Source organism: Thamnophis elegans, chromosome Z (assembly GCF_009769535.1).
Source record: "Thamnophis elegans isolate rThaEle1 chromosome Z, rThaEle1.pri, whole genome shotgun sequence".
NCBI classification, from domain to species: domain Eukaryota; kingdom Metazoa; phylum Chordata; class Lepidosauria; order Squamata; family Colubridae; genus Thamnophis; species Thamnophis elegans.
This window is the reverse complement of record NC_045558.1, coordinates 24,465,086-24,488,358: the sequence shown is the minus strand read 5'-3', so window position 1 is coordinate 24,488,358 and position 23,273 is coordinate 24,465,086. Positions and strand designations below refer to the sequence as shown.

The 23,273-nt window shown below is 38.5% G+C and overlaps 1 protein-coding gene across 1 annotated transcript; it reads left to right on the top strand.

Annotated features, from left to right (window-relative positions):
- The first annotated feature begins 5,204 nt into the window (after positions 1–5,204).
- GTPBP10 (GTP binding protein 10) lies at positions 5,205–22,341 on the top strand. The gene is made up of 10 exons (XM_032237937.1): positions 5,205–5,308; positions 8,154–8,347; positions 8,438–8,529; positions 10,284–10,428; positions 10,953–11,026; positions 14,228–14,280; positions 16,879–16,986; positions 18,209–18,286; positions 18,931–19,054; positions 21,949–22,341. The coding sequence occupies exons 1-10, from the start codon at positions 5,273–5,275 to the stop codon at positions 22,149–22,151; spliced, it is 1,107 nt and encodes a 368-aa protein (XP_032093828.1). The 5' UTR covers positions 5,205–5,272; the 3' UTR covers positions 22,152–22,341.
- Positions 22,342–23,273: the final 932 nt, after the last annotated feature.

Below are 23,273 nucleotides of genomic sequence, written 5' to 3'. Positions count from 1 at the left end.
GTTCTACAGATGGCATCTCCCTCCAGCACGGCTCTCCAAAATGTTTAGAAATCTGGCCCCAAATTGTTGGTAGTGTAAAAAAACACCAGGCACTTTTTTTCATATGTAGTGGACGTGCAATGAGGCAAAAAATTATTGGAAAATGATTCAATCATGGTTAGAACAAATGGTGGGAGACCCAATCTTGTTTAAACCGGACATTTTTCTCCTAGGTATAATACCGGAGGGGTTTAAGAAAGATACACTTTATTTAATTATTCATGTACTAACTGTGGCTTGCATAACTTATGCACAATATTGGAAAAAAGAAAATACACCATTAGAGCTAGATATAATCAGAAAAGTGTTGGCCACTCTTGAATTTAAAAATAAAGGGGAATCAGAATATTTTGAAGTTAGATTATAGATTTTATGACTGGTATAAGACAAGGTGACAAGACTGGAACAAACTGTATATATTGTGATTGGACAGAAGGATTCATAATATATTAAGTAGGCTAATTGTCAATGGTTCTGACTAGCTGTATATAATGTGAATGTATGGTCACTCCAACTTTGCGGTACTGTATTGTTTTAAATGTAAAAATAATAAAATATATTGAAAAAAAATTTAAATTTTTAAACAAACTTTTAGAATTTTAAAATAGATTTTTCCTTAAAAAATTTTTTGGGTAACATCTTCTGCATTTTGTAAATTTTTTAAAAAATAAGCCTTAAAAAGATTAGCAAAAAGAAACATGGAAAAAGAGACTGATACTCTTGTGATTTGTAAAATAAGTCCATGTATGTGTTTATGCCCATAGAAAACCTGAACTACACATATCATTGTAAAATAATTAAATTACTAGAGGAAAAAAGCAAAGGGTCTGGACGCAACTCTACCCACTCTGAAACTCAATCTACAAAATGTAAAATTCCAACATAGGAAAAAAGGCTATAACCAAATTGAACATAACAATGAATAAACAACTAAAAGAATTGATCCTATAAGTAAACCTTTAGAAGAAGACTAATGGAAACATGTCTTTCCCAGAAGAAAACTGCAAGCAAGAACAAAGCCCCTGTTGTCGTCTAATCCAACCCACTCCAGAGCAGCCCCACTGGAGCTGAGCAATTGATTTTGTAGCCTACAGCTGGAAAACAGCATGCAGAGGCATCATCAATTGTCCTTAAAATAAAGTGGCATCTTCAGGTACTGCTGTGTGTGATAGGTAAAAAAGTAGCCCAGACTTCCCTAGGGAGAAAAGGCAAATGTTGGTGATAGGAAGTTCAATTCTCAGGGGAGCAGAACCAACCATCTATAGACCAGACATTCAATTAAGAAAGGTATACTACCTCCTTGGAGCAAAAAATCAAAGATGTGGCTAAGAACCTTACTAAATTAAACAAGCCCACAGATTACTATCCTTGTAATCCTTGGACGTACAGGTGGTGTTTTCACCTGTACTTTTAATGAAAGGTCAACATCCAATGAGAGAACAAAGTATTCAAAAAATGAATCTTAGTGATCAATGCCGCCAAGAAAACCTCTAGGTCATGGTCTGGATTATCTACATGAAGGGCTTTTGGCAAGGGATGAGCTGCACCTCAAAAGAACTGGGAAATATGTATTTGGAAAATGACTGACTCAATTTATTAGAAGGACTTTAAATTAAAATTGAGGAAGGGGGGAGACTAAGCTTTAGGATCTTTAGAACCTAATTCCAAACATAAACCCCAAGAAAACCAGTCAAACAATGGGGTAGCAAATAATGGGGAGGAAGAAAAACTCAGATAATAAAGTAGGAGATGTAGAAAGTATACACATAAAGAACTCAGATGCTTATACATTGACGCTCAAAGTCTGGAAAACAAACAGGGTGAATTTGAAATATTATTATACAGGTAGTAAATGCAATGTAGTTGCCATTACTGAAACTTGATGGGATGAAACTCATAACTGGAACATTCTAGGATACAAATTGTTCAAAAGAAACAGATCTAACAAAATAGAAAGTGAAGCTGCATTATACATAAGAGATCACCACATTGTTATAGAACTGCATGAAACCAAGGACAAAAACATCCTAAAAAGGAAATGGATCAATTAAAAAAAAAAGAATTGCCATAGGAGTATACTACAGGCCACCCAACCAAGCAGAAGAAATAGATGAATTTTTTTGCTAATCAGTTAACCATATATGTAGAAACATGCCACAATAGTAATGGAGAACTTTAACTATCCTGACATCAACTGGGAGACAAACTCTGCATCAAGTGGGAGATCGAACAAGTTCCTGGCCTACCTAGCTGACAACTGTCATCCAAAAGGGTGAGGAGGGAACTAGAGGCACAGCTATACTGTACCTAATTCTTACTAACAGGGAAGTGATAGAGGGAGTTGAAGTTGCCAGAATTTGGGTAAGAGTGATCATGTCATATTGGAATTCAATATAATGCAAATGCAAGTAACAGTACATAATCAAATCAATGTCTTAGACTTTAAAAGAGCTACTTTTAAACAAACTCTTGGAAATTATTTAATGGATGAAAATCTTAAAAGGGAAAGCCTATGCGGTCCATGGGCCCTACTGACCCGGAGACACTTTCTTGAGGGTAGTCATGTGCTGTTTGAAGTATGACTGATCATGAGAACCCAGAGGCACTCAGGACCCCATGAAAACTCTCCCCAAAGCAAGTTCATTGGGCACAGTATTTCAAACAGTTCGATTTTGAGCTAAAATGCATCCCTTGGGGGAGACTTCCTGGCAGAGGAAGTCATGATTTTAAGCAGGCAGGGCACTTTGGCTGTTTGAAAATCCTGCATCTGGCCAGAAGGCAATTTTGAGAGCCGAAGATGAAAAAAGACATTGAGGACTATGTTAAAAGTTGTGCCACTCATGCAGCCACGAAGAAGAGGCCGGGGAGATCTTCAGAGTTGTTTCAACAAGTTGCAGATCCTTCTCAACCATGGGACGAAATTGCCATGGACTTCATTGTCGAGCTCCCTGAGAGTGGGGGGAATATAGTCATTTGGACCATAATAGATTTGTTCTCAAAGCAAGCCCATTTAATTGCTTGCCCAGGGCTCCCGCCAGCAAAAAAGCGGGCCAAACTGTTCATAAGGCAAGACAAAAACACTGGCGGAAATTAAACAAGGAGAGAAGCAACTTAGAACTAAGCAGATTTCCTAACAGTGAGAACAATTAACCAGTGGAGTGGCTTGCCTTCAGAAGCTGTGGATGCTCCATCACTGGAGACTTTTAAGAGAAACTGTACAGCCACTTGTCTAAAATGGTATAGTGTCTCCTGCTTGAGCAGGAGGGTTGAACTAGAAAACCTTCAAGGTGCCCTCCTGTTATTCCAACTCTGCTATTATGTTAATTATTAAGAAAATTATTGGCCTAAAATGAGATTGAATATTGTGGGGTATGTTTCAACTACACTGATTCAGTTTCAGGAACATGGGATTCTTAAGAGAATAATTTCCACATGATAAAGATACATCATCATTACTTTTCTCCATGTAAACAAGTACAGAATGACCTCAAGAATGATTACTGTATATACTCGAGTATAAGCCTAGTTTTTCAGCCCACTTTTTGGGCTGAAAAAAGCCGCCTCGGCTTATACTCGAGTCAGTGAAAAATTTGCCCGAAATGGAGGAGAAAAAGGGGCGGGGCCATGCCGCTGGGTGACACTCGTGAATGGCCCAGTGCCCCTGTGAGTTTCCCCTCCCTCTGTGTCAGTTTGCCGCACAGCGCGCACCGCACCATCCCCCCTCCTCACGTTCTAATGTAATGCAGGGCTGTCTTACGATTCCCCTTCCTCCCCCTCCTGCCGCTCTGCAACAATGTCCCACCTCCTCCTTGTTATGGCAAGCAGCCACATAGCGATGTCCCACCTCCTCTGGTACAGTGATCCAATGATAGGAATCACTGTGCTGTGTGTCATAGGAGGCGGGACATCGCTCCCGCGGCTGCACGGGACATCATCATCACAGCGGGACATCAGCATCATGAGGTGAGTGAAGTATTTCATTGAATACACCGCTAGTTTACTGTTTTTCTTTGAAATAAATATTCAAAAACATTATTGGTATCTATTTTTATTTTTGAAATTTACCGGTAGCTGCTGCATTTCCCACCCTAGGCTTATACTCGAGTCAATAACTTTTCCAGTTTTTTTGTGGTAAAATTAGGTGCCTCGGCTTATATTCGGGTCGGCCTATACTCGAGTATATACGGTAATGAACTAAACAGTACAGTTGAACAGTTCATTCTAAAGTACTTGTAATGACATGAACACTATAGACCGAACTGGAGAATAATTAATTGGAATCATTCTCTTAAGAATCCCATGAAAATCACTGAGTAATGAGATTGCAGAGCATGCTGTCTTTAGCGCTTGAGTTATTGTCACCCAATTATTAAGGAAATTATTGGCCTGAAAATGAGATTGATTTCTGTGCAATATATTTCAACTAGAGAGATTCAGTTCCAGAAACAATCCTTTACAGTTGTATCATGTTTTTCATCTGGGAACCCTACATTTTGACTGACTGCCCTAAGTGAGGCTCATTAACTATGAAACTTCCCATTCCCATAATGATACGCAGCCAACTGAAATGAAATCTATGTCAAAGAGTTTATAAGGTATAAGATTGTGTAAATTTCAAATCTAATTTGGGATGGTTATATAATATTTTTAAATGTTTCTACGTATATTTATAAATAATTTATAAAATGTTCCCCCGCACATGTGCGCTAGTCATTTCCGGCTCTAGGGGCGGTGCTCATGTCCTTTTCTAAACTGAAGAGGGTATAACTATTGACATCTTAGAAAAGGAAAGACTTCTTTGCGTTCCAAGTTAAATACCTCCAATATAGTGAACACAGAATGGTCATTATTCAAAACAGATGAGATAGATTTTGCAAAATAGCTTATTCTCTGACATGAAAAAGGAATCATTGACAAACAATGATATCTATGGAGAAGGCTACAAAATCCATCGGATTAATCCGTTGGAATGACGTCGAAACTGGCACGCGATGCTTCATCCTTTGCAATTTCAGGAACATCCCTATCAAGCCAACGGTGCACAAGTGCCCATTGCCGCTCTATTAACCCCGGCCGCGTCTCGCAGAACGCAGCTCCGTCCCCAACTTCCGTTATGACTTCCGAAGTGGAACAGGGCTGTCATCTGACGTCATCATCCTGCGTCCTCCCGGGCTGCAGGTTCTCACCATCGCGGAATCCGCGGCAGATTTGCTTAAACGTATCGGCGGGTGGTATGGTGTGGCTTAGTCGCGCTCTCTTAGGCAGGCAGGTTAGTGAAATCTTAAAAGTGCCCCCCCTCTCTTCCCCATAGTTCGTACCCCTGGGAGAAAGAGGAGGGATGCCCTTGGATGACTAGAGGTGGTCCAAATTATTGAACTTTTTCCCAGGTTGATTATGGTCTGCATGTGCTACTCTTCAGCTCCTACCGTCTCAGTTATCCCCCCTCTTTGTTGGGGACTTTGGATTTGAAGGGATAAGCGAGTGGGGAAAGACACTTGGTTTGGTGGAGATGCTTCTCTTAAGGCAGGTTCCCCCCTCCCAAAATGTGGTCCTAGGACTTTTTTTGGGTGGCGGGGTGCCCCTTCTCGGTGTTTGTGGAATTGAAATTATTTGCAGCCCATGTTGAAAACCTTCCATTGGACAATTTTGATATACAGTAGCAGCAACCAATGCATCATTTTTCATTGCTAATATGAATATTGACTGATATAAACCCATATAAACAAAAACTCTTTCAGAGTCCTTGTCATTTTTATAAGCAGGAAGAGGTCCCAAGGGAAAACAAAACAGCCTTAGTAAATGTTCCTAGAGTGGTTTGAGGCACAGGCTGGCCCCAGCGCACAATATGTTTTGCCTACTCCACAATATGAACTTAGTCCTTATGGTCAATTTATGGTTCAGTATGGATGAACTTAGAAAATTGGTAGTTTGTTTAAATTGTCCCTTTACCTCATAATGAGTGTGTTGGGCAAATTAGAAATGTATTGGTAATGAATAGCTGTTAAAAAAGAGCAATTGAGTTTTGTCTGTTAAATTTTAAAAAAATAGGAAATGCATGCCTCTATAATTATTGCTTATTGTTGGGATGTGTCTTAATACTGTCAATTTCTGGCATTATGTTTAATTTGATTTGTTTATAAAAAGCATAAGGAAATAGTTTCTGAAGAATAAATTCACTGTATGGCATAACTTTCTATACAGCTAGAGATTGCTTCATTCATTTAATTAATGACCTAATCTTAGAAACTGATTTATGCTGGGTATTAAGATATTAATTTATAACTATGCCCATTGCATAGATCTCATGTATCTATTGCAATATAGTTATTCAGATTTTCAGAACCTGTTTAATTTTCTATTTATTTAAAGCATTCTTATTCTGCTTTTCAACAAAATCAGCATTGATATAGCTTTCACAAACAGTGAATACATATGTTGTGGTTTGTAAACCACGATTTAGCAATACCCCAGTAATGGAATAATAGAATAGAGGTAATAAAGGAAACCATAGCTATGGTTTATCTTATTTGATAAACCATAGCTAAAGAAACCATAGCTAAAGAAACCACGCTGTGTGGCTGTTGTGTTTCCCTCCCAATAATTTGGTTAGCGTTCCATCGCTCAGGCTGGGGGGCCAAATTCTACACCCCTCAGACAGGGTTCGCAACTTGGGAGTCCTCCTGGACCCACAGCTGACCTTTGATTACCACCTGTCGGCTGTGACCAGGGGGGCATTTGCCCAGGTTCGCCTGGTGCGCCAGTTGCGACCCTACCTGAATCGGGAGGCCCCCACAACAGTCACTCGCGCCCTCGTGACCTCTAGGCTGGAATACTGCAACGTGCTCTACATGGGGCTGCCCTTGAAGAGCATCCGGCGACTTCAGCTAGTCCAGAATGCGGCCGCGCGAGTGATCGTGGGTGCACCTCAGTTCACCCACATAACACCTATTCTCCGCGAGCTGCGCTGGCTACCTGTTGATCTCCGTGTGCGCTTCAAGGTGCTTCTTACCACCTATAAAGCCCTTCTGTCAGCTTCTGCCTTGCTATTGCTTCAGCTGCCATGTAACGGGGAGGGAGGGCTGGTATTTGGGAGGGGTTAATTGATGTGCTGGAGGAATGTTCTAGGATGTTCGAGTTCTTCGGATAGCGCATGCGTGAGACCTTCCCGCTTATATTAACGGCCTCGACATTCCATCTTCGTGATGCCTGTTTGAAGTTATCTCACACCTGACACTTGAAGGACTTATGATTGGCCTGATGCTATGACCTTAAGGGGTGGAGAATGGACTATTCTATATATCAATCGCTTTCGCGCCTAATTAAGTAGACTTTGCTTCGCAACCGCTTGCTTACCATTTATAATTAGTAAAAGTACTTTTTGTTTTCCAATCCATGGAGTCTCTTAGTCTTTCTTTCCTAATTATGTAATGGAGTGAAGCTGACACCTTCATGGTAGTGGATCTGGGTACTTGAGAGACCGCCAATTACCTCCTCGAGACCGATTAGATCTCATAGATTAGGCCTCCTTCGAGTGCCATCTGCCAGCCAGTGCCGGCTGGCCACTACGCGGAGGAGAGCCTTTTCAGTAGCAGCTCCGACCCTCTGGAACGATCTCCCCGTGGAGATTCGTACCCTCACCACCCTTCAGACCTTCCGCGCAGCCCTCAAGAGCTGGCTATCCCGTCAGGCCTGGGGGTAAAGATTTGATTCGCCCCCACCCGAATGCTGAATGAATGTTGTTTATTTTTTAATTATGTATTATGTTATATGTTACTGTCTGTATCCCCTCCCTATAAGTTGTTAGCCGCCCTGAGTCCCCTCAGGGAAAAGGGCGGCCTATAAATAAACTTATTCCATTCCATTCCATTCCATCCAACAACTATTTCATCTTCACTAAAACAGTGAAGTGCCATCTTCAAAAACTGTGCTTTATTTGTTCCTACAGAAATAAAATATCAAATTAGAAATATTTTGGCTCATTATAACATGAATAATTTCATTTATAAGAAGTCATAGTAATAGACCATCTCTGCTCGGTACATCTTTTTTTATAATACACTGCAATTTTCTGTTGGGTCTGAAGTATACATATTTTAATGTATTAACTTTTTCAGTATGGCAGATTTATGGATGACCTAAGGATCTATGTGAAAGGTGGATCTGGTGGAATGGGTTATTCCCGCTTAGGTGGCATTGGAGGAAAAGGCGGTGATGTCTGGTTAATAGCAGATGAAAAAATGACCTTGAAGAAAATGAAAGATAAATATCCAAGAAAGCGGTTTGTAGCAGAGGCAGGAACCAACAGTAGGTGAGTCCTTTTCATTGACTGAGAATGCATGTGATCCTCAGTCCTGTCCTAGAAAACAGTCATGTGATGTTTATTTTTTGGTCCCCCAAGTATTGCTGCACTGAAAGGTAATAAAGGAAACGACTGTGAAGTAACTGTGCCTCCAGGAATATTTGTTACTACAGATGATGGGAAAGAGCTTGGTAAGAATCTTCATTACTTTTATTGTCATGTTGAACATAATAGCAGCTTGGGTATCTTTCATTTTTCTTCATGCCAATTTTTTTTAATGCTGCAGGATAAAATTACAACTCCCAACCTTCCTATAATATCTTGAACACTTAAGCTCCATTACATGTTTTTTTTCTGCAGTAAATAATTAATGGCTTAGTCTACCTTCTAATGATACAATGCAACATAATAAACCTAATGTTTGACTGTCATTGCAGAAATATCACGTATCTATTGAAATTGTATATATACAGTTGTTCAGATTTAGGAACAGAAAATAATTGATAATTTTCAGATTCTATTTAATGTTTTATTTAATCAGAAAAATCAGCATTCAGATAGCTTTCACAAATAGTTACTAGAGCAAATATTGATGCTTACAATTTAAATGATATGAAATATAAATAAAGAATAGAAGGGAAGAAAAACAAGTTTAGGCATTGTTGTTCTTAAAATTACAATTCTTATAAAGTTTGAACAATCTGCTGGAAATGTTTATTGTTAGGCTAAAGTTGTTTGAGGTCAAAGCCATCTAGTAGCAGGGAATAGACCAAGCTTGTCACTCTAGTAAAGGGATCCTCAATCTGTGGGCCACAGCCCACTATTGGGCCTTGAGCTGTTAGGAACTGGATTGCAGAAGTGGTGGGCACGCACACACATCCTACGTGTGTGAACAGCAGGCACTATCCTTCACTATGTGGAACTATCCTCCCTGCTCGCCCCTCCCCCCTTTCCAGAAAGCTGGGAAGGTTGGGGAACTCAACTGCTCTAGCGGATGTTTGTTAATTGTTCAGACCCCACTTCCCAAACACGACAAACCCTCTGACATGAACTCAAAACGTTCCTTTATTAGAAATGCCGATAGCCCTGGAAAAAAGTTTCTCTCGCAGGCTAAGAAGTCCGGCCGCCCGGAAGATGAATAGTAGTATCCCAGAGCTAGGGTGGGGTCTTGCTAGCAGCAGTGACTCTTCCTTTCCCAGGCCACAGCTTTCCACTGCTCTCCTCTGCCTTCTGTGCAAATACGCATCAGGCACTGTATCCAGCTGTTCCTCTTGTTCTTCATCAACCACTTCCAGCCCTGACTCTCCATCCGTGGGTTGACAAATGGCCCAGGCTCCACCTCTGTCTCTCTCTCTCTCTCTCTCTCTCTGCCAGCTTCATTCCCTCTTCCCCCTCGGAGCTCCCAGGGTTTTCTGATGCTGATCCTGACTCCCACGTCTCCTCATCCTCCGATTCGGCTGCTGGAGGGGCCGGCGGCCGACAGGACACAACACTAATTTATTTCCACTTTTTTTTTGTAAGCTATATTTTAGGTTCAGCTCAATGGAATGTAAACATTGAGATATTATCATATTGAGCCTGACTCCTGATTATTATAGCGACAAAGGCATAAAGGTCTCCTGGCAAAAACTAATTTAGCTTTCACTTCTGATATTAACTGGTAATTTCAGATTATTCAGATTTAATGTGATTGTTTTAATAAGGCTTTGAAACGAACATTAACTCATAGAAGCCTTTTGTACTGTACTTTTTCTATTCAATGTGTTCACCAAATGATGAAAAAATCTATAATTTATAGATGATTGATAAAAAAAAATTCCAGGTTGTTGAATTAAAAAATAGGTTGCCTAATAATACAGTATACTGTTGAAAAATGCCTATTAAAATGAAGTTCTGTGCTAATGATGCAAAAAAAAAATTCTTGACATTTAATATTTATATTTAGGTAAACTTGACAAAGAAGGAGAAAGATTGTTGGTAGCCCATGGAGGTATTGGTGGATGTCCTGTAACAAATTTCTTGCCCACCAAAGGTCAAGCTCACACGATACATCTTGATCTAAAACTTATTGCAGATGTCGGTTTAATTGGGTAAGTTATTTATTAATTACTTCAGTAATTGAAGTAATTTCCTTTGTACTACAAATATTATTAACTCTAGCTTTATTTCAATGACCTAACTATTCATTTACCTCCAGATGCTAGAATCTTTTTTTTTTCTTCCTATTTCTAATTAATTTCAGAACAATAGAGAAAGGATTGAAATCTGTAGTTTTGTTCAAATCCTGAAAAGATTTTGTAGATTTAGAATGCAGAAGGAAGGTCAGAAAAATATACTTCCTTTGCTTAAAATTGGGAGATGGAATCTGCCAACAATCCAGCATATTCTGGGCAAGATAGGAGGGTGGAGGCAGATCTTACTCTAGAGAGTAGGATGTACCAAAGAGACGGAACTATTTTTTTCTTCATTTCTGCAATTTTCAAGACATTTCCATTTGTTATTAGAAAATATTTAGTTAAAAAAATTCATTTGCAATTCAATAACTTTGTTCTATTGTATGTAAAAGCTCTGTATTAACATTAAGTGGTAATTTACTCAATTCTCATTTTTCTAGATTTCCAAATGCAGGAAAGTCATCTTTATTAGCTAGGATCTCTCGTGCCAAACCTCAAATTGCAGATTATGCTTGTAAGTAACTTCATATATTTATTTATTACTTATTATTAAATTTATTTTCACCTATTCCACCATGGGCCTACTCTAGGCCAGGGATCCCCAACCCCTGAGCTGTAGGCCCTACTGAGCCATGGCCTATTCAGAATTGGGCAGTGCGAGTGGCTGGCGAGTGGAGTGCATGTGCATGCGCAATTTAATATGCAATGAATGACGGGTTGTTGACCTCAGATGCACTAGCATATTGTTCATATAAGTCAAGCTGCATGTCGTCGTGCCATTCGTACAAGGATTGTGTGCTGGCTACCCTTCATACAGCCCAATTCCCTTTTCCCCATACCCCCAGCTTGGCCTCTAAGCTGCAAATCATTGTGGACTGCTGCTTTAGGCAGCTTACAACAATAAAAACAAAGAAGAGTATAAGCAAAACTGAAGTAAAACAACAGAAAAGAAAACAACATGATATGGTAATCAAAGCAATATGATAATCAAAGAGATGGACGGGTGAAGAACAGCGAACAATGGGAGATGGAATCTGCCAACAATTCAGCAGAGCCAGGAATCCAGATTCCTGGGCAAGATAGGGGGTTGGAGGCAGATCTTACTCTAGAGAGTAGGATGTACCAAAGAGAGGGGACTATTACAGAGAAAGTTCTTCTGGGTCGCAGAAGTTAGAGTTCTTTTACCAACAAGATCTGTAGTAGGCCCTCTCTGCCAGCAGGGGTAGGACTGGTTTGTCCTGGCAGGAAGAGACAGTTGCCATAGTTTTCCTCCGAGAAACAAGTGTCTTTTAATTTCATGGCTGCAGTCACTCTGCAGTGATCTTGGAGCACAAGAAAAAATAATCAGTCATTGCTTCCATTTCTCCCCTTTCCTTTTGTCATGAAGTGATGGAAGTGGATGCCATGATCTTAGTTTCTTAATGTTGAGTTTCAAGCCAACTTTTGCACTTTCCCGTTTCACCCCATCTAGAGAGTCATTTTCATTTTCAGCCATTAGAATGAGATCGTCTGCATATCTGAGGTTATTGCTATTTCTCCCAGCAGCCTTAATTCTGGCTTGTGATTCGTCCAACCGGGCATTTTGCATGATATGTTAAATAATCAGAGTGACAATATACAGCCTTATCCTATTCCTTTTCCTATTTTGAATCAATTGGTTGTTCCATGTTGTTGTTCTCATTAAACCCACATACAGGTTTCTTAGTAATGTGGTACTTCCATCTCTTTAAAAACCTGCCACAGTTTGTTGCGATCCATACAATATTTAGCATAGTCAATGAAGCAGAAGTAGATTTTTTTTGAAATTTCCCTTGCTTTCTTCATAATCCACTGAATGTTGGCAATTTGATCTACAGCTCCTCTGCTTCTTTGAAACTCAGGTTGTACTTCTGGTAATTCTCGGTTCACATACTACTGAAGCCTAGGACTTTGAGCATAACCTTGCTAACATGTGAAATGGATGTAATTGTACAGTATTTTCAACATTCTTTGGGATTGGAATGTAAACTGATCTTTTTCAATCTGTGCCCACTGTTGAGTTTTCCAAATTTGATGGCATATTGGGTGCAGCACTTTTAACAGCATTATCTTCTAAGATCTTAAATGGGTGAGCTGGAATAGTTTTAACTCCCCTAACTTTGTTGTTGGTAAGCTTCCTAAGAGCCACTTGACTTTGCACTCCAGGATGTCTGGAGATCAAAGTCAGTGATCACACCATCATGGTTATCAGGGACATGTATATATTTCTTGTACAGTTCTTCTGTGTATTCTTGCCACCTCTTCTTAACCTCTTCTGCTTCTGTTACTCTCTACTATTTTTACCCTTTATCATGTCCATCTTTGCATGAAATGTTTCCTTTATATCTCCAATATTTTAAAGAGATCTCTAATCTTTCCCATTCAATTGTTTTCCTCTATTTCTTTGCATTGTTCATTTGAGAATATCTTCTTATGTCTCTTGGGTATTCTGTGGAAAGCTTAATTCAGTTGGGTATATTTTTCCCTTTATCCCTTGTCTGTTACTTTCATTCTTCCCTCAGCTATTTGTAAATCCTTATCAGTAAGCCACTTTTTATATATTTCTCTACTATGCCTTTATTTATTAATTAAAATTTATATATAATTTTAATCACACTTTTCCCTGGTAGCTGACAACCAATATCAGTAGAAAACATTATTTTAAAACAGAAAAATAACCCACAAAAATATGTGGGAATATAAATATTTTAAAAAGGAGCAAGGAAAATTATATCACACAATGCCTTCCTCAATATGAAACCTCATGATGAGGATTGTTAATAAGGAAGATCTTCCTTGGCAGGGGGAGGATCTTAGGGAAGCAACCAAAAAGGTTATATCTTTATTTCTGAAATCATAGGTTCAGTAAAAAAAAGTATTAAATATTAAATAAAAAAGCATTAAAGGGGAACACTTGGAACTATATTTGTTAATGAGACTTCCCGTAACTAGGGTGTGGGTATGGAGAGCATCAGTTAATGCATGCCACTACATGGCAAAGCTCTAGGTTACTTTTCTGGTACAGAGCTCTGCAGTGTAACAAGTGAGGGATGATATGCAGTGAAGAGCAGTTTATACCTTAATCACAAATTCTAGGCTGCTCAGCCAATGGGAAGATGAATCCTCTGGCAGATGAAAAAACCCTGTCAGCATAACCCTTGCTATGTATCTAAAGGCATGGGAACATATTTTTTTTGGTTCACATGATGTATAGAGGTTTATAACCAGTCACTTAGCGATCATTTGAAATTACAATGGATACCCCCAAAATGTTCCTATGGTCTGGTTCTGAAGTTCCAGCAGCTCCTTCCCTTCCCAGGACAGTTAATACAATCTCATTTTGGGTGGGTTGGCAGCTGGCCTGCATCTACAGCAATATTTGCGGAACCCCACATGACTACATTTCAGCAAAATTGATTCATAGCAGATAGTAGATTTGCTATTGAGTGTGTGTGCTTGTGTGTGCACGTGCGCATGTGTGTGTGTATGAAGACAAATATATATATCCTGGAATAATGGTGCAAAATCCAATCTGGGCTATCCCCAGGTCCAGAAATTTAGTCTTCTGGTAGCTTTCGGATTTTCAGTAGCCCATCCTTAGAGAACTTTTCTCTCACACTGAACAGATAAATTTAATCCAGGGGTAAATTTTGAAAATCCTTTAAACCATATTTGACTTATTTCCTGTTTTTCACAGTTACAACATTATCTCCTGAAATTGGAACTGTGACATATCCTGATCACAAGCAGGTTGGTTTACAATATAATTTTTATATAAAATATATTGTCCTAATTCCATTTTTGGCAATGTTATGAGTTCCCACTTGCTTATAATGGAAAGAGTGCTGAGGGCATTGTACATTTCACATGTTTGTTCCAGATCCCTAATTAAGGCATAAAGAGGCTTTGATGTTAATCTGTTTTTTTTAATTAATCTCAGATCTGCAGGCCTCAACGTTGTCTGATTATCTACAAAATAAAATTCCATAACTATTGTTTTGAAAAAATGTCAATATTGTCAGTATTTTATTAAAGGATCTATATTTTTCTACCTTACTGATTTCCTGTTTTTTTCCAGCTGAATCAAGATACTACGAGCAGAGTAACATCTAAATAAAGAAATATTTATTCTGATCTTTTTAATAGGTTAATTCTTTTATCTCTAACTTTATGACTCAAATTGTCTCTTTGTGTGCTCCACAGATAAGTCAGCAGGTTTAGTAAATATTTGTAAACATGGCCAGTATCTGGGTGCATTATACTAAAGGACCATTATTCTGAGATTCAATTCTCTTAGTGGTTACTATATACAGGCATTCCCCAAGTAGGGCATAATCGCAGTACCATTATGTTTCTCAAGGTCTGCAGTAAGAAATAGAAGTGATAGAAAGTTGGACTATACAAACAATGCTTTGATTGTTGTAGTAATACATGATCATGATTAAAAGCTATATGTGCTTATTCATTATGATAATTTCTTTCAAAATAAGCAATGTTAAAGTATAGAAAATGAATAAGGAATAGTATGCAAAAGAAATTAAAAGCATGAGATAAGAAAGGAAATAAAACTAACTCTCAACACATCTCCACATTTATTTTTTGAAAATCGTTGCTTCTACACATCCATGCCCTGTTACATATGTTATCCTGTTTTTTTAAAAAGATCTCTTTTTATGAAGGTTTCATCAACTCCATCCAACTACATCTTTCCATTTCTCTTGACCCATTTAGTTTCCATATACTTGTTTTATGAATTATCAACAATTGTTGAGTCTGGGCATTGTATGGCACAAACTTGTTTGTTTGAAAGTCCCAGAGCACTTTAGTTTCTTAACCACCTCCATTTTGTGGTCCCATCAGTTATTGCTTGCAGGTAAATGGTATTTCTTGCAGATATTTCTATGCACCATTATTGCTACTTTATCATGTTATGGTTTGCAATCAATTTGCAGCAGCTGAATATGTGGTCTGCTGTTTCACTCATTTGCAGATACAGCATTTGCTGTCTGTTGCTGTCTGTAAGAATTGAGAATACAGAAAAATTCTAAACAAATCACTTCTGTCACCATATACTGACCGTTCTTATTTATCAGCCAGAAGGCTCAAATATAGGAATCCCCACTGGCTTGCACAACATCTGCTCAATAATTTTGACATTGATTCCCAATGAAAAACCAAATCAGTTGCTGAATGTCCAGATTTAGGAAGACATACTGTATAAATGACACCACAAAAAAGATGCTAGGCTTTGACTACCCTGCCAGCAGTGGACAATTCTGAATAGGATTTGCATCTCACACAATGTCTGCTGAGATACATTGTATACATTGAGCATAGTATCCTACTTTCACTGTGACTGTGGGGTCCCATGTCAAACTGTAGATCACATCCTCACCGACTATAAGCTGAGGGCATATACCAGTATATGATTTCCCCCACATATAAATGATTGCATTTGAATGGTTAGATGGCCTAGACACTGGTATCTGAATAGGAAACTTTTTAATATTCATATTTTATTATGTTTTTTTTTAAATCTAAGTGTCCAGGTAATCATCCTATTGTTTTTAAAGAGCATTCAAATAAAGGCATTTTCCCACTGGAAGGATTCTTATAATTAATCCTAAAATTTTATTTTAAATCCATCTAGACCCTTAGTTTGTTTGCAACTTTTAAAAATCAAAGATCTAATTGCCCTTTTGCGGTTTATTTCAATTCTTTTTTATTCCTTAAATTTATTTTTAAAGCTTCTTTCACTAAAGATTTACAGAAACTCAGTGCAATAAAATATAAAATGTGTGAATCAAAAGGTTCCTAACAGATGAAAGACATTTTCCAAAAAAAGGAAGTATTTATTTTCCCAAAATTGAATATAGGAATAAAAACAAGTACAGGCTATGCATATGAATTCACTTATTTGTCTATATCTATCTATCTATCTATCTATCTATCTATCTATCTATCTATCTATCTATCTATCTATCTATCTCTCTCTCTCTCTCTCTCTATCTAAATAAATAAATAAATAAATAAATAAATAAATAAATAAATTAAATTTTGATGCTATCCGTTTTGCCTATAAAGTGACTCTAGGCAGCTTACAAGTTATAAAACAAATAGACAAATAATTAAAATATTAAAACATTAAAACTGCACAGGTTAAGATTTTAAAGCTATAGTACTTAAAGCTATATTGTTATATGTTATATATGTGTACTGTTTTTGGCTTCTTGTTATTTGGGGGTGTAGAATTACCACATGAAGTTACTAGCTTCCTAATGATTTCGATATCCACTTGAGTGAATTCAATAGAACCAAATCATTAAAAAAAATTTTCCTCATCTTTAGATAACAGTTGCTGATCTTCCAGGATTAATAGAAGGTGCTCATGCAAATAAAGGAAGAGGCCATAAGTTTTTGAAGCACGTGGAAAGGACTAAACAGCTTCTCTTTGTTGTAAGAATACATTCCTTGTCAGCATTTGCATGCTTAACTTAGATTGATTGACCAACATACAAATTGTGTTTTTGGGTATATACTTGTATATAAACCAACTCATGGATAAACAGATCCTCAAATTTTAAACAAAGTACCATACAAATGCATACCAGCTTATTCACAAGTGATACATTTTCATGGTGTTTTGGTTAAAAAAATGAGGGTAATGTTATCTGCAGAATATATGAGGTTCATACCATGTTAATCAGTTAACTATTGTTTATTAAAGCATGTTGAGTTAATACAATACCTTAGCCAAATCCAAAGCTCCCATAATTTTGGCAAAGCATAATATCTGAACTTCAAACTGAAAGCAATTCCCAAGATGAAGTATTGAAATATTTTCATGAATACAGAACACTGAATGTATATTTCAAAGTATGAATTCTTTAATATTTATGGCAATTCACTTTTGAAATTAAAGCCCTGAGTCTCCTAGATTGTCCATCTAAATGCTGCTGAGCAATCAGTTTAAATAACAAAGGAATAATTGGTAGTGAATTTTTTGGGTAACTTAGAAGAGGGGGGACATTTGTGGTAGAATTACCACCAGATCTATAATACAAAATAGCCAACTATGTAAATGTCAGAGTTTGTTGCAAAAATCAAATCCAGAAAGCACAAACAGATAACTGATTCAGCAGGATTCATTAATTTCTTTATATACATAATAACACCTGAATAAATGTACAATACCAACAGTGGATTCTCCAACGTTGTAGTAATTACAGGCAAAACACACAGAGAGAAGAGATTGGTCTCCAGTTTCAATTCAGAGAGCAGACTAGATTAGTTCTTTTACACAGACTCAAGATTTACATAGATAAGCCACGCCCAGACTCTAAGCCATCTGGCATGGCTCTCAGTCACCAAATAGTTCCCATTGGCTGATCCAATTGCCATGCTTATACATTGGCTGACCTTGTTAGCATGTCTCTGCCAGTTCATAAATATTTTGATAGTAAAGAAGTTTCTATAAAAAGATATATGCAGATATAATGGCACACATAAAAGTATATAAATTATTTAATGATTTATGTAATTTAGACGTTAAAGGGCTATTTTCTGAAACTGCTTTGTATATAAATAAACAACTGCATTATTAACTTTTTTTACCTTTATTCATCATTTAACAAAGATAACCATGTGAGTGAAAATATTCATTATTTTTTAAATTTAGATTGATGTTTCTGGGTTCCAACTATCTTCTCAAACACCATTCAGAACAGCTTTTGAAACTATAATGTTACTAGCAAAGGTAAAAGTCTGTTGCAATATCGAACTATATATAGTTTCATGATGAAATATTTATTTGCATACTAAATCTCTTGAAATTATAATATTGAGTTTCAATTGTGTTATATGTGTGGACATTTTTCTCTAGTATTTCTAGGGACAGGTGATAATAAAGATGTTGAGATAATTTGTCCCTGGAAGAGTCTGCATAACTCAAAGCAGTTTAGCGTGTTTTATTTCAATATAGATAAAAATATTGCTTTTTATTAACAGTGGATTTCAGATCTGGCCTCTAAGTCAGAGAATGGCAACAATTGTGTAATCATATTTCAAAAGTATACCATCACCATAACATTTAGTTGTGTCTGAATCTTGGCAACTTTATAGGCAAGTGCTTTCCATGTTATTTATATACCTAGAAGTATTCATCTAAATGAACAAAAAATGAAACAAAAGACACCTTGACTTTTTGTTTTATTTGGGAGTGCCTTTCACTGCCAGTACAAAACTAAAGTTACATGTTCATAGGATGAACTAAAATATATAATTATACAACTGCCTTAATATTATATTGTACCATGTTTATATTATGTTAAGTAATACTGAATTGCTTGGTAGTCAAATATTTTTCAAAAAGTGTATTATGTATGCAAATTATATTTGAAGGAGCTGGAACTGTATAAAGAAGAACTTCAAACTAAATCTGCATTGCTTGCTGTGAATAAAATGGATTTGCCTAATGCTAAAGAAACATATGAAAAATTAATGGAACAACTACAGAAACCTCAAAGTAAGATTCACTTTGATTCGTTCCTTTTAAAATAAAGAATAGTTGTGTCTTTTGGATATAACAATAACAATAATTGATAATTGTGAAAATTGTGGCTTCTCATAAATTACAAATTCATAGCATGATTTTTAATTACCTAAATAATAACTGTGGTGCAAGAAAGTAAAATACCAAAAATATTTCTATCTGCATCATAATGAACACACAAGGCCATTGCTACTTGGTGGAGATGTAGTTATCCCAATTTCAATTCAAATTACTATGTTTTTCGGAGTAAGACGCACCTTTTTTCCTCAAAAAAAAACAAGCTGAAAATCTGGGTGCATCGCAATGCGAATACAGCATTTTTTTGCCTCCCGAAGTCCCACCCCCTTCATCAAAATGGGCCTGCCTAGCCTTATGGAGGCTTTCAGAGAAATCCTGGGTGTTGGGGAGGACAGAAATGAGCAAAAAATGGGCCATTTTTTGCCCCCCAGCAGCACTTTTATAAGCCTCCACAAGGCTAGGCATGCAATTTTTTTGACAAAAAAAATAGCCCGTTTCTGTGAAAAATGGGCCATTTTTTTTTGCTCTTTTTTGGGGTCCTCACGTTGCCAGGAGCACTCTGCAAGCCTCCACAAGGCTATTCATGCCTTTTATTTGAAAAAAACAGGCCCGTCTTCGCAAAAAAACGAGCCGTTTTGGGGAGGTTTGCAGAGTGCAAAAACTTTCCCCGCCTTTCAGAAAGCTCTTTAGTTAGAGTGATTGATGAGAATTACATTGATCAAGTTCTGTGCCAGCAGAAATAAGTCTTAGGTGCTCTCTCTTTCTATCCCTCTATCTACCTACCTACTTACCCATCTACTCTCTCTCTCTCCCTACCTACCTACGGTATTTTTCTCTGTCCCTCTATCTACCTACCTGTTGTGGCCCAGCAGGAGCCATTGGAGCTGCCACCAGACTTCAACAGTGAGGGGCCCTATGAGTCAGCTCTGGAGGATGTAGAGGACCCTGGACAGGGTTCCGACTCCGAGCAGGGCGCAGAGAGGCTGGTTGGCCACCAGAAGGCAGCTGAGCCTTGGACCAGTGGGGAGGAGACAAGGGAGAGTGAGCCGGATGCCAGTAGTGAGTTGTTCCTGGATGCACGGCATCGAAGAGATACTAGGCGTCAGGAACAGTTGCGCAGTTACAGGAGGTAATTGCACTCAGCTGGTGGTCATTAGGCTCCTCTCCAGACTATAAAAAGACTCCTTGTGCACACACCCCTCTTTGCAGAAGTCAACACAAGACTGAATGTCGGAAGACATGACTGTGAGCTTGGCAGGCTGGATTGTGCCAAGCCTTATCTGTGTTTATTGCTGCCCAAGCTTGTCTGTGCTGGTTTGCTGCCAAGAACCTGTCTGTCTGTTAATTAAATGCCATAACTTATCTTTGGCCTCGAGTGTACTTTGGTGTGGAACGAGGGGGGTCAGAACACCTACCTACCTACTCTCTCTCTCTCTACCATATTTTCCCCAAAATACGACCTGTCCTGAAACTAACACCTTACCACATTTTTCGTGTAAGCAAAAATATAAACTCACCTCTGAAAATAAGCCCCCTGGACCACCACCACCCTCTGGCCAGGCAGAGCACCTCTCACCGACCTAGCGGTATCCCGAAGGTGCTAAGCCGCAGGAGCCGGGGGGGGGGGGAGTTGCCAAGTGGCGGGTTCCTGAAGAGCAGGGCACAGCCTCAAGGGCGAAGCAGCCATGAGATGACCATGCTCACGAACAGCCGCCCAGTAAACCCCCTCTCCAGCTGGGCAGAGCGCCATTCACTGACCTAAGGGGTATCCCTAAGGTGCCAAGCCACATGGCGCTCTGCCCGCACCCCAGCTCCCACGGCTTGGCACATTAGGGATACCCTCTAGGTCAGTGCATGGAGCTCTGGAAGACTATCTGTCCAGAAGACTCTCTGTCCGGCAGCCAGCCCACAACCATAGAGCGCACTCCTAGAGCGGCTGCTGCTGGAAGACTGGCAGCCATGTTTTGGAGTTTGGAAGCCAGAGAAGAAGTTATGCTCAGAGTGCCTGCAGGGAGAGCTGGGCCAGGGCATGGTAAGGCTGGGAGGCATGCTTGCTGGGGGTGGAAAAGTCACTCGCGCAACACTCTTCTCCAGCCAGGCAAAGCTCCATGTAGTGACCTAGGTGATATCCCTAATGTGCCAAGCCGTGGGAGCTGGGGAACAGGCAGAGCGCCACGTACCTTGGCGCCTTAGAGATATCCCCTAGGTCAGTGAATGGCACTCTGCCCAACTGGAGAGGGGGTTTGCCGGGCGGTTGCTCATGAGCACGGTACCTCATGGCTGTTTCGCCCCTGAGGCTGTGCCCAGCTTTTCGGGAGCCAGTTCGCAAGGGAGCAGCTGCCCAGCAAACCCAAAACAATAAGTTCTCCCCCTATAATAATCCCAAGGCCATATTTTGTGGGGCAAAAGAAACACGGTACCTAGCTACTGTATTTTTCTCTCTCTCCCTCTATCTACCTACCTGCTCTCTCTCCCTCCCTACCTACTGTATTTTTCTCTCTCTCTCCCTCTGTACCCCTCTATCTACCTACCTACTTTAAAAAAAAATGCCTCTTCAAAACTTAAGTGCATCTTATACTCCAGTGCGTCTTATACTCTGAAAAATACGGTATCTTCTTATACCATCATCGAAAACAAATGTATATTAACAATCATGCATTGGCCTTTTTTTTTCTTTTTGTCTTAGAATAGAACCATATTAAACAGAGTATAATTACCCTCTTCTCTCCAAGAAGGAAATGTTAGAAGCATCACTGATCATTTTCATTGCATTTTATTTTCCTTTCTTAGGACACTTCGTTGTAGCTTTCTCTAGCCTAATTATTTATGACATATTTTCTTATTTTCAGATTATTTACACTTGCTTCCACCAAAGATGATTCCTGAAGTCGCTGTCAATTTCAAAGAGATCATTCCTATATCTGCACATACTGGAGAAGGGTCTGAGCAGTTGATTGCATGCTTAAGAAAAATAATAGATCAAGAAGCAGAAGAAAAGATTGAAAGTTATCAGAGGGAGCAACTCAGTGCATTGCATCTCTCAAAAATATAGCAACATTTTTTCAATTAAATTAATTCAAGTTTTGTAATTCTGCCTGTAATTAATTGGTTCTCTTTCTTAAACATAAGTATTTGTATTTTGTTCTTGCAAAATAGTAAAAACATATGCAGATTTTAAAGTTATGTATATCATGAAATTTGTAGAATAATTTTTAAAACATGTAAATATGTACTCTTATATATTGATCCTGGTGCTCAGTTTTCTTTATGAAAGACTTCAAGAAGAATATAATAATTATTTATTTTGAGAGAGCACAACACATTGTCCTAGAAATACCTAATGCTACAAGTGATTTCTGGAAATACTTTGGATAGAAATGTTTAAATTACTTATAGCCATTCTAGTGGCAGTTGTAGAAAGTCCTGCACTGGTACATCTTTTAGCACAGTGGTCCCCAACCTTTTTATCACCGCGGACCAGTCAGCCTGTGATAATTTTACCGTGGCCCGCTGAGCGCGCGCAGGGGTGGGAGTGGGGGTGTAAAAAAACTCCCAGCCCGGAGTACCCCTTTAAGTAATCCATATTTCAGTAAACTGATCTACCGTCAGGCTGTTGCTTGTAAACTGGACTAACTATTTCTAGTTAATTTCTAACTATTTGAATGGAAGATTATATGCTTATAGTTTCTATTCTTTTGTTAACACACAACCACATTTTTATTCTTCTACAGACACCATTTTTAATTACCAGGATAGTACACCAATGACAGCACCATGATCAGAAAATGTTAAATGTTGCATTATTTTCAATATGTATTTGTAAATATATGCCAAATAGATTGCAATCGCTTTCTGGACTTCCTTTAAATTTGCAGGTAAATGCTGCAATAGATATATAGCTCCCATCAGATTGATGATCACCCAAAAATGTTATTCATTGAATTCACTGTGAATCCTTTCTTAGTAAGTGCATTCAAGCCAGCCTACTACTAGCTGGTAGCCTCTCTGTCCATTCACCAAATTATCTGGGACAAGGGTGTCAGAGTGACATCGAAAATGTCAAGGTAATAGCCATGACTATGAAATTAAAAGCCTATTTATTCTTTTATTTGCATCACATAAAAACCAAGATGGTTCCCATCTTGAATTTTTCTAAATACATCCTACATACAAC